The following is a 13,083-nucleotide window of genomic DNA, read 5'->3' on the forward strand; positions in this document are numbered from 1 at the left end:
ACTACAGAAGATTGGAGAGTTGTACCAAAACTATAAGGTCAAGCTCCACAGAGGGTGGCTAGAGCACCGTAGGAACACTGAGGAGGAGCTTGTTCCTTGGATCCAGGACTGTCCCCCGAGTCAGTAGGAGGGGATGGTCAGGCATTGGAGGAGCCAGGAGTTTCAGGTTTAATTTGTAACTTGTGAATATTTTATTATACTGATAATTATATTTGATTTTAACTTATATGATTTAAATACTTTTTAGGCGGCCTCCCATCAGAATCGAAAGAATCGGATGGCTCTGGAGTACATGCACACTCTCGACTGTGAGTCTATGGACAGTCGTGTGCATAGAGAAGTAATAAATTTTGACCTTTAGTTTATATTGAATTATTATTTTTTTATGTGTTTCTAACAAGTTGATTGATTATTATAGCTGATGAGAGAAGGGGTGATGCCCACCCGTAGCACCATCTTCTGATCCAGTCATATGGATAAGAAGGGCAGGCCGATGAACACCGCAATCGAAAGAATTTTTATAAGTAATAACTAGAGTATGAATAGTATAATTCGTATTATAGCATTTCTTATAAGATTTTATTTGAATTTGTAATTACAAGAGTAGTTAGATGCACTTGCAAGCGAGGGCTCGGACATCTCTAGCTCCCATGATCATCTATCTCAGGTCTTGGGATCTGAGCACTCTGGGAGGATTGGTTGCAGGCCCGAACATACACCGATGAGCTGCTGGTTTGAGGCGAGCATCTCCTCACACATTTTCGAGATCATCAGCTGGGAGTAGCTTAACGAGGCCTTGGTGCAGGCAGCTCAAGCTCAGGAGCGCGCATCTCAGGCTGAGGAGCGCGTATCTTAGCTACAAAGCGTCATGTCCACTATGGTGACATAGCTCTCCGCTCATCTTGGAGTTAATTTTTTAAGAATTCAAAAAATGTTGACCAGTATTTTAGCTCCAGCCCCTCCAGCTCTAGCTCCTCTAGCTCTTGCTCCAATCCCTCCTGATGATGATGAAATGCTTGGAGAGGAGGATTTAGATTTAGCATATTTTAGATGTATTTTATTTTTATTTAAAAAATATTGTAATACAATTCGATCAGTAATAAAATTTTGAGTATTTGAGACATATTCCTACATTATTATTGAGTTTTATATGAATTTTTTGGTTCTTTTAAGTTTTAATTTGAGAAATTATATATTGAACTGCATTTATCTGATAAAAAAAAGATATAAAAAAACATATTTTTTGACTGTCCAACAACCTATGGCAGCGGTTGCATAATCGCTGCCGTATTCGTGCTAACCGCTGCCATATATCTGTGCCAACCACTGGCATAACCATGGCAGCGGTTCAATAACCGCTGTCATAATCTATGGCAGTAGTTCAAAAATTACTGTCATAATATACAGCAGCGATTTTCTAACCGTTACTAGAGGATTTATAGCAGCAGTTCCTAAACTACTGCTATAGAAGCTATAGCAGTGGTTTAGAAACCACTGTTGTAGACTCTATAGCGGTGGTTTAGGAACCGCTGCTATAGATACTATAGCAGTGATTTACCGATCACTGCTATATACCACTGTGATAGATCCGATTTTATTAGCGATTTAATAACTGCTACAATACCCATGTACGGCAATAATTATCACAACTGCTGTAACAACTGCTGCCATAGACCTACGGCGATGGCGACAGTGGCAGCGGTTTAAACTATGACAGTGGCAGTGGCGACGGTGCTGCCGTAGTCCTATCCTGTAGTAGTGTATAATATTTCTTTTTCTCTCTCTAATGGGTCTAAGAGATTTTTAGAAAGAATTGGATGGGGTTTAAGGGTGGCCCTGAGTAGACATTAATAGGTGGTCTAGGTTGCTAAATCCACAAGATAGAATTCTTTTTGATAATTGAGTTTAATTCTATAGAAGAATGATTAATTAGACTGAGGAATATTGAGCAGGATTCTTGACATCACAGTTATCACTAGTACAGGATCCTAGATCGATATTGATTTGATCATCTACTGCATTGGTCTCGATCCTAGCTTTTGCTGAACACGTATCATTAACAAAATTTGATATATCAACTTTGAACTAATCTGAGTCCTGCTTCATGATCTTTTGATCAAGTCTTTATCCAAGCAGTTGTATTCTTTCTCTCTCATAATCTTTCTTCCACAATCATAGTCACTTTATGATTTCTCTTGATTATGGGATTCAGCTATATATGGGCATAGTCAACTGGATGTGAAGATGTTGAGCAAAAAGATTTATGCTCCAATTTTTAAGTAAGGTAATTTCTGAAATCTCTATTTGTTTAATTAATCATATAATAGGTAGGGTTAAGAAATTTGAGATTTTCAATAATTCGAGTATTAGGGCTTTGAAAATAGAAATCTAATAATAATTTATTATTTTTTTATACTGATGGTTGATCGAAGATGAGTTCAAATTATATGGATTGATTGGACATGCTAGGTGTGGCCTAGTAAATAATTGGGACCAAGTTGTCATCAATAGATGTAAGAACCCTTATACATGATAACTATTATTTACTATTTTTACCATTGGATTTGTATCGTGGATTCATGTAGATGGATTTGTTGTATTTGAGATACTATTGCTTCTTATATGATTTTTCAGTATGAGTATATTATGTGTTAATTATATATGTGTATCAGTGATTGATGATACTATCATATGGATATGACATACTTATTTTGATGACACTATAAATTAGAATGGATTTGATGAAATCAATATAAAATGAATGGATGAAAAAGATATAGTTTGAACTAACCTTGTTATATGGATAACTGGTTAAGAGCTTATACCTAGAACAGCCCGTCAGAAGCTTATACTTGGGACAGCCGGTCATAAGCTTATATCTGGAATAGCCCGCTAGGAGCTTATACTTGAGACAGCCTCTATAGGCTTTATATATGGAATAGCCAGTTAGAAGCTAATATCTGGGATAGTCCGCTAGGAGCTTATATCTGGGATAGCTCCCACGGGCTTATATATTAGACTGTTAGTCAGGAGCTAATGCCTGGGACAATCCACCAGAAGCTTATGCCTAAGACAGCCTCTACAGGTTTACGCATAAGATTTTGATCAAACAAAGAATAAGGTATGTTTTTGGTTAGTCCAAAGTCAAAAAGAAAAAGATTAAGAAAACTGGATATGTGATAAAAGAAATAGATGATAAGGCATGAAACTAATAATGAATAAAAGATTTCACTAATTGGTATATAGTGATATATCTCTTTTGACAAGACAGATATTTAATATATAACTATATGGATGTTTAAGTTATTTTGCATATTTGATATGAGATTTCATACTTTATACTTATTTCTACTTTCAAATTATATTATTATACTGGTGTGGACGTATGGAGATTCTTACGGTGCTGTAAAGTTCTCCCCTCTCTATTTCTTTTTTTTTTCAGAGTTCTAAGATATATGTGTTTGGCTAAGGTTGGGATCTCAATTTGAAAGAAATAATTAGATAGAGCATCATCAATAACAATTGGATGATCGAGTTTTGTAAATTGTACAAGATTGACATTTGTTAATGTGAAATTATTTATTATGAATTGTGATCAATAGTATTCACCAGATCTTGAGATTGTAAGAAAATTTTTAGGCCCTGTATATTTTTTAGGGCTTGTCTTAAGAAGTATACGTCCATCGTATATCTGACTCAGGTGCTGGGTTTGGTGCATGACACTTTGAGTGATGACCTTCTCTCTAATGGCATTTTTATCTTCAAGAATCATCAATCTTTGACTGCTTTCTTTTTGAGCGCCGACCTTCTCTTAGGATATTTCTGTCAACAAAAATCATCGACCTTCAATTGCCTTCTCTTTGAGCATCAGTTTTACTATAACTATCACCTTCTACATCTTTTCATAGTCACATTATCTTAATCAACCATATCAACAGACACGTCAATTTATGATGCTAGCTTTTGAGTATATTCATAATCTAATTTTCAAACTTAAGTTGGTATCTATAATACCACCTTGAGTTTGAGAGAGATTGTTAGAATGATTTTAGGTGATTACATGAATCTGGGGATCACATAACAATCCATAATATTTTTCTTTGTTGATGCAATCCCATAGCATTTTTCTTTGTTAATATTATTCTGTATCATTTTTCTTTGTTAGCCTGATTCTGTATCAATGATTACTATTTTTCATTATAAAATATGTATACTAGTATAAATAATCTCTAAGATGTATTAAATAAAATCGAAACAAAGATAATAAAGTTCATTCATTCTTTCTTTTCTCTCTTATTTTTTTTTCTTTTTTCATAAATATTTTAACAACTTAGTTATTACTATGTATTATTGATCTGATGCTCAAGGAAGAGGAGAAAATGCAATACTTGGAATGTAGTCGTAAGTATTAATATTTTTTAATATAATTTTGATTTTATATGGTCATTAAGTCCAACAAATCCAGATGATATGATGAGAATAGCATCATAATATAACTATTGTATTAAGACAACCGGAATTGCACTATTAAAATAACTGCAATAGAAATCAAACAACATATTTCTTTTACTTGGCATTAATTGACTTTGTAAATTTCTTGAAAATCACTTGGTAATTTTTTAAGAGAAGCAAATATTCAGTAATATTGGAACATAAAAACATGTTAATAGCTAACTAAATTGGTAAAGATTTTGATTGTTATTACAAATGACTTGAGCATTTTTTATCAAAATTAAAAGAAAAAAGTATTTGATGGATTGTTCTAACAAGGAGATGTATTTATTAAAAAATTGTATTGCAACAGAGGGAAAACGAGGTGCGCTCTTTCCACGGAGAAATTATTGCCCATATTGTACGGACCAGTGTGGCATGGATCTCATGTCACACGAGTCAATGACATGTTGGTAAAAAAAAAAAAAAAAAAAAATCCTGGGAATACCATGTTTTTGTCAAATCAATATGGCTCTCCTACCCTCCCTTAACCTGAAAAAAAAAAAAAAAAAAAGCATATCCACATTCTTCTCCATCCATTTCATCATTCTCTCCGATGCTAACCAATACAAGTGCTATGTTTCCAACTCTACAATATCCTTCACGTCATTTGGAGGGCCTTCACCTGTAAATCACCAAAAAAAATAAAAATATATTTAATTTATAATTAAAAATTAAAATTAAAATCAGAATGTATTAAAATGAGAATTGGAATAGCCATATCCCATGATGTATTTGGTTCATGACCAAAATAGAAGTTAGAATATGATTTAAATACTAGAAAAGAGTGAGAATTAGATTTTGGAGATTGGTACATCTTCATTTTTCTATAAATCAGGATAGAAATAAAATTTTTTTGACCAAATAGTTGGAATGGAATTCACTCATTTCTATTCTCATCCTAAAGTTTAACTTTCTTCAACCAAATATGCCCTTATAGAAAGGATGAATTGTTAAGAAGAGATGTAGAAGAAAATGGGAAAATGAAGGATGTTGCAGGATCTTATATTTTCCTGCCATCCGCCAAAGGTAATTATTAAAGACTAAGATATCAACTCCCTTCCAATGCCCATCATCCTTCGGGATATATATATATATATATATATATATATATATATATATATATATATATATATATTTTGGAGGGAGTAGTACTCAGTGAACATAAACATGCTTTTGTATTATGTGCCTTAATATTGGTGATTCCTGTAGCAAGTTCTAAATGACCTTCTAAGTTTTGATGGGGCTTGGAATAGGTGAATCACATAGATAATTCTCAAGTAAAGAGAGAACTGCTAGTGCTTCATGAAACGTCGAAGTCCAAGCAAACTTATGTTTGCATACCAAAAAACAGTCTTTTATAAACAAGTAGAGTTCTAACTTCATTTTCTGAGATTTAATTCCTAGCCCATAAAATAGGATTTAGTAATTCATTTTGAATTTTTTGATGCATAATTATTTTATCTCATTTTTGATGTCTCGCTTTGGGTGCATAATCATCTCTATAAATTTATTTAGTTTGCTAGAAAAGAAAGGGAGAAAGTATTGTCAATGAAAAAATAGAGAAATACCTCATATTTGATTGGAGTGTTCAGATAAGCTTTTCCATATAAATAAGATTTTAATATTTTAAGAAAAAAAATCATGTGGGATATAAAAAAGTTATTTTTTCATGAGCAAAATATTGAGATAGTTTTTTTTTATCAAAAATATCTTTAAATTTTTAGATAGAATGAGATAAATTTTTTTTCTTATGATAAGTATTTTATATAATTTTTTTAGAAGAATAAATGCTCTATCAAACATAAGCCAATTTGCAATACGATACTTTCTTATAATTAATAAAATATAAAAAAAATTATTTTTTTAGACACTATATATCCATGCATTAACTTTATATGAAAAAATTCTTCTTCGAGTCCTGTATGTTAAGAAAATGAATTACCCTCCCAACCCAATATGCACAACTAAATTTATAAATTTGGGTATCAATCAATTCCAAAATAGAGCTAGGTTTAGAATTGGTCAGATCTTTATATACCAAAAATACAATGAGAGCAACAATCCACCTTGCGGAGTTTTTATCATCACTTAATTCACTGCATCTGCTAAAAATTTATTTTAAATTATGGTTGGAAATGGCTTGCGAAACTTGTAGAAAAAAATAATAATTAAAAAACTATGGGAAAGATAAATGACGAACTGCATGTACTCGGTGATGGTTTCGGTACGTCACTGCGATGGAACGTGCCCATGTGGGCACTCTGGAGCGAGGCCTCATTCCTCTCGCAATCATCTTGTCTTTTATGGATCACCGTCGGTGTACCAAACGCCACTTGCCCAACCGGAGCCATTTCCAACTTTGAAATCGAGGAGGAAAATTCCACGCTTGGAACACGAAGGATGGCAGGCGGAAGACGCGTAGGAGGGATTACCTTTCAATAACCAGCTTGATAGGCATCCGAATGCGGCATTGGACCCTTCCGATTCCCTAGAACAGAGGGGTGATGCATGAAAGATGTTGATGCTGGGATTCCTTTGTCGTTGGTGGGGCATGCACACTCACCCCAGAATGCTAGATGCAATCTCAATATACTGGCCAAATTTTATTATGAATATTTCTTTTACTATTTCCTAAAGTTTTTTTCTTTGAGATTTTTTTTTTTTGTGTGCGCGCGCGCATATGTATTGTTGTTGTTATTATACATGTTAAAATGGATGCCTCCGTTACCATTAAAAAAAAGGATACCCTAGAGATCATAACTGACTTTTTTTTTTTTGATAAATTGTACTATTTGTTGTATCCATTTCATTTTGTTGACGGAAAGGGGAAATTTAATTTTTGTATATTTCAGTTAACATTTTAGTATCAAGGTCATCTTGCCCTTATGTTGAGCAGTTTTGCAAGATATGGCGATGTCTATGTTCATATAGAAGTTTGCTAACCTACCATTTGCAAACTTTGGGAATAGGAACTTTTTTTCCTTACTTTATCAGCTCCAAAGCATTTGTATGGTCCACATAGTCAAATAAGTATAACTCATCATTGCAAAGTTCACAAAGCCTTGGTAATTTATTAAAGTTGTGAGAAGACATTGGTAATGTATTAAAGTTGTGCGGATCATAGACAAAGTAGTTTTTTTTTTTTTTGGTAGAGACATAGATATATACAAAGTAGTTACTGCATGAATTTGTATCTGATTTTTGCTACTAGCTAGCTTGCAACCACTTGGAGGATTTGAAAACTTACAAAAGCATGTATTCACAGCAAAATTTAAACACTCATTCTATAAGTTATATAATCAGCCTAATTTCCTTGCTTTACAAGAGGAGCATGGAAAAAAATGGAAAACATCTCCCTCTATATCATCAATAATACATGGGCATTGAGGAGGAAAATAAAGGAAAAGAAAAAAATTAGAAAAAAAATTATATAACTACGTATGTATTCATCTCTCCATTTTTTTTACTTCATTCTAAGCCCATTTAGCAAGAAGAGACATTAAGCCCACTCCTATAAGTAAAGAGACATTTATCTCAAATTGTAGCGTTCCATTGCTTTGTACCCTTGGATTCATAAAGTCCTCTGCTAAAAGATCAACAAGAGACATATAGATTAAAATTCCTGCAGCTACTGAATTGAGAATGCCTTCAACAATTAGAGCAGTAGGACTATCCTCATTATAAACAGATGATATTCCAAAACCTATTGCTATTCCAACTGGAGTAGTGAGCGAGAAGAAGAGTATCATTGTTGCCATTGGTCGGACTTTGAATTTAGCCTGTAGTACAAAGTAATCCATCATTAATTGTAAGTTGTAAAAAGTGAATGGTGATAAAAGAAACTATAAGTAAACTTTTGAATATAATCATTCCATGACTTACTCCCCTCCCCCCAAAATAAAGCTTGGACTTGGTCATCATCTATGTATGGTCCATCTCCCATTTATTCTCCAAAAATAATCTATTGTTCATGACTATTGACTAATTACGTGTCTTCCTTTATTCATATCTTTTTAAGAAACTGTCTGAGTCCAAATTTTTGTAGGATTCATGGGATTAGACCAATACAACTAAAAAAATTGATTTGGAAGAGACTTGCTTAGGTAAAAACCCAAAAATTTTTGGAGTGAGCCGATCCGAATCTCATATAGTGCACTCTAAAGATTTTTGAATTTTTATCTAAGTAAACTTATTTAAGACTGATTTTTTTAACTATGCTGGTCCAATCACATAAATCTTATAGAATTTTGGATCCAAATAGCTAAATATACTTTAAGACAAAATTATATTCTGTATTGTATGAATTATATCAATAGTGCACCACAGGAATAAATCAAAGTAAGATAAGAGAGGCAGCAATTCAAAATGAGCATATAATGAATAAAATTATAAAAATAAAATAAATTGATGCATATGTTATAGAATATAATTTTTTTTTTTTTAAATCTTCATCGCATATGAATGTCACCGCTTTTCTTAACAAAATAAGATCTATGATACCATATATCCACTCCTTGCACAGGTACCTTTAGCAACCGTATGATTAGATCCTTTGGAAATATTGGCCGGAAACTTCGTACAAGCACGATGGGCTCCCAATTCTCCAGTACACTTTCTAGACTTTCTGACAAACTCAATTAATGGCAGGCTATCGGCATATTCCCGAGTACCAAAAGACTGTTCCCCATGCCTTTTATTTCCTATTTTTATTTTTAAAAATAGGATCACAGAAATTAAAAAAATAATATTATTTTTTTTAATTTTATCTTTAAAATTTTTATTATATCACCATTTAGCCCTACATCGATTAGCCGCGGGAAAGATCTTACTTACTTATATAAGACTAAAAAAACTAAATAAAATCTTTTGATTAACTTTTTCTAACAAGATCATAGATTATTACAATGGTATCCAAGCTAATGTTGTAATTATGGTTTACTTTATATTATGCTTATTGTGGATAAAGATTCAACCCGACACATGTGCTACCGCTCTGCCCATAGATTTCATGTGAGAAAAATAATCTTCTTTTTCTAAGTCGAAGAGTCCCACAATCAATCCTATCTGAAGTGCCTCGACTCGACACGTGAGGTATTATCCGCTCTAATCTATGATCCTCATGATTTTATCCTTAAAAAATAACTCACCTAGAAAAAATGATTCTCTCTTTATAAATGCGAATCTCGCTCGACTCATAACTAATATAGGACTATTGATGTCTTTCATATTATTAAAATCTTAATAATATTTATATTTATTTTTTTAAAATATAATATTCAATAACTCATTTTATAATTTTATTAAAAAATATTTATTAAATATAAATTTAAAATAAATTATACCTGCGCAATACATCCTCCAAGGCCTACGCCCTCGAAGAACTGATGAAAGCTTAAAGCAACTATCAGTGGCCTTATGGTCGCAGGAGTCTCTGATGCACCCAACGAAATCCCAATTATGACCGAATGAACGACGATGCCCAATTCCAGCACCTACACAACATAAAAACAATAAAAGAATTAACAAAATAAAAATTTAAACAGCACCAGAAAAAGAAAAACCCTCATTTTTTATCGCCCAAGAATTTATTTTTTTCAAAAAAAGATTACCTGAGAGATGACGCGATGGCGCACGAGCTTCTGGGGCCCCTCGTCCGCCTCCAAGGCGGCGGGCCCATGAGCATGCCCATGGGTGGCGTGGACGTGGACCCCACGATCCCCTCCGGGCCCACTCATCTCCACGTCCCCTTTGAGCTCATCGCCCACCGCCCTCGCCGCCCGTTTAAAATAACCCGTGGCTAAAGTATCCACCATCAACGTCCCGAGGGCGCCAAGCATCGCCCCGAATCCGGCGAATGGAAAATTCCCCCACGGGTTCTCATCCAGACACGGCGAGGTCAGGTTCTCGAAAGCGTCGGGAAGTATGTGGATGAATCCCGTCGCCAGTATGACGCCCGCGGCGAATGCTTTGATCACGAAGAAGATATCGTTCTCGGGACGGAGAGATTGGATTGATTTGCCGAAGATCGGGAGGCAGACGCCGATGGCGCCGAAGATGAGGATGGAGAAGATGGCCGCGATTTTGAGTGGCTGGGCCTTCGACTTGTCTCGGCCATCGTCGTCGGGGGAGCAGTCGCAGTCCCCGGCGACGGTGAAGAGAGGGAAGAGAAGGAGGGAGAGGAAGAAGAGAAGGACCAGGGGTCTCATTTTGGGGATGGAAGAAGAGGAGGGATGAGAAGTTTGAGTGGGAAGTGGAGCAAGGGAGTGGGGGTTTTATGCTGGAGCAGAGAGTCCGTTCGGAGGTGTCGCTTTTTTAAAATACACTCCTTTAGATTTTTCAGTAAAATTTACTGCGGAGTGGTGGGTTAGGCCAAAAGTTAGACAGCACCGTAGGTTGCATCACTGGTTGATGCAATGAATTATAAGCTTGAATTGATTTACGATTTTGATGTATACACTCCACCTTATTTTAATATGCATATTATTTTGATAGGGTTCTTCCAGTATTGGAAGTAGGTTGGATTACATCCATGCCCAGCTTGTGTAAATAAGATTCCAAGTAATCGAGATATATGATTGAGACATGTAGCCAATACCCCACTTGCTTAGTTTATTTTTTGAGAGTTTTCTTCTGGATGGATTTTTTAAAAATAATTTATCCTTGTTATGTCATATCTAATTTCAAAAAATTCATTGCTCATTTGAGAGATGACGTGTGGACACGTTGCGTTTATTGACTCATTAACTAATGCTTATTTTTCTAAAAATTGATATATGTATTAGGTTGTTTCTTGAAAAATACACACTCAATCTTTTCACTAAAATTTGGTACTAGTGGGTTAGCTCAAGCCTGGATCATGTGAATAAATTGATGTTACGAAGCATGAGCTAATTTTGATGTATTCGGCTTTGTCTTATCTTAGCATATGGTCAATACCTTGTTTGCTTAGTTAGTTTGTTGGGAGACATTCTTTGAGATGAATTCTTGTTGAGTTAATTGGTCATGTTCGGTCAAGCCTAGCTTTCAGGAAATCCATGGCCACCTAATTGAAAATGGGTAGTAGTATGCGTCCATATCGAATCATCTGAACTCTGAAGGCCTTATGCCTGGATTTAGTTAGCTTGGGAATGAGAACCACCTCAGTGGTCTATTACTATGACTCACTTGCATGTGGAAGGGTGGAGAGGAAAAAGACGAGGGTGGTTATAGAAGGTTCAGAATCATGTGGGATTTCTTTTCCGATTATTGGGTTTAGGAGTGTCGACAGGATGTCCACACGGACCATTGGGTTGTTATTCAAGCCAATCGCATGGGCTAGCCTGTTTAGTGCTGCACTTAAAAAGAAAGAGAGAAACGTTTTTTTTTTTCCTTTATTCTTTATTTTTTATTAAACAGTAATTAGTTGTATACCAAAAAAAAAATGTAATTAGTTTGAATTATCCACTCAGACTTGGGAGTCAATTCAAAATTGTACACAAAATGGGTTCCAAATCATCGAATTTATCCAGCAAAAAGTGGGTTAGACGTGGAACTAGATGAGTTCCGCAGAAAAATTGGACTTGAGCTGATACGGTATTAGTGCGAATAAAAGCTGCTCATGTAAAACCAATCAATAGCTAAATGTGGGACTAAAGATAACTAGGCAAATTGGTTTTTCTAGTTGATATTGATTACGCTCGGACTGAAACTCCTTTTTCTAGTTGATGATGATTACATTCGCCCTGAAACTTATTTTGCTTAAAAAGTGATCCAACTCAGAACTATCAAAGTTGAACATTTGTATGGGTTGTACAGCTTGATCTGATTTTGGATAGATTTTGATAGATTTGGGTCGCATCTTTCGTGAATGATTAATCCATTTTTTGCAACATTAACTATAGAATCGCATCTTGCAAAGCTTTCAAACCAAATTAATCTCTTTCTTCCATCTGTCTATATAGATCTCGAAGTAGATATTATGTAATCTATTGTGGTCAATGGTCCAAGGGTCAGATGGCTAAGATGGTTAGGATGACTCTACACCTGCATACATTTTTGATCATTTGGAGTTTTATGATTTTGCTTTTTAAAAAACGTCTCATATGCCCCAATCGAATGACTCGGATGACTGGATTAACTCTGCGTCCACATATGTGAAGTATTGTCTACTTTAACTATGATCATAGTTTAGTAAGCCTTAGTCATTTGAAGCCTAACAGTTTTGTCTTTTAAAAAACGTCTCATATGAGAGAAAAGATTTCAATTCATGTAAGCTATTTTCTCTCTTGAGTCACAACCGATGTGGAACTAAAGATACCATCCTCTCACGATATAATCCAACAGTTGATGTGCGAAAAAAGAAAAATTTAATTTTGGTAGGCTCCATGCACAATTTGGTCCACTACCATTTTTTTGGTGTTATTTTTTTTCAAAGGAGGAAGGGGGGGGGGGGGGGGGGGGGGGTTGTTAATTGTTATACCATAAAAATATTATGTTGTTTTTTGGCATGTAATTCATTAAAATTTAGATGTGAATAAGAGAAATCCTTGAGGCTTGTTTGGATATTCCCAAAGCCTAACCGTGGCTAAACACGAGACCTATCCGAGGGAG

The 13,083-nt window shown here is 34.7% G+C and overlaps 1 protein-coding gene across 1 annotated transcript; it reads right to left on the reverse strand.

Moving 5' to 3' along the window:
* Nucleotides 1-7,728: 7,728 nt before the first annotated feature.
* Nucleotides 7,729-10,750, reverse strand: LOC105052242 (zinc transporter 8). The gene is made up of 3 exons (XM_010932993.4): nucleotides 10,104-10,750; nucleotides 9,837-9,986; nucleotides 7,729-8,273 (listed from the first exon to the last, which is right to left on the reverse strand). Exons 1-3 carry the CDS (start codon nucleotides 10,698-10,700, stop codon nucleotides 7,968-7,970), a joined length of 1,053 nt encoding a protein of 350 aa, XP_010931295.1. The 5' UTR covers nucleotides 10,701-10,750; the 3' UTR covers nucleotides 7,729-7,967.
* Between the last annotated feature and the right edge of the window lie 2,333 nt (nucleotides 10,751-13,083).

This window comes from Elaeis guineensis, chromosome 10, assembly GCF_000442705.2.
Source record: "Elaeis guineensis isolate ETL-2024a chromosome 10, EG11, whole genome shotgun sequence".
Classification (NCBI taxonomy): Eukaryota; Viridiplantae; Streptophyta; class Magnoliopsida; order Arecales; family Arecaceae; genus Elaeis; species Elaeis guineensis.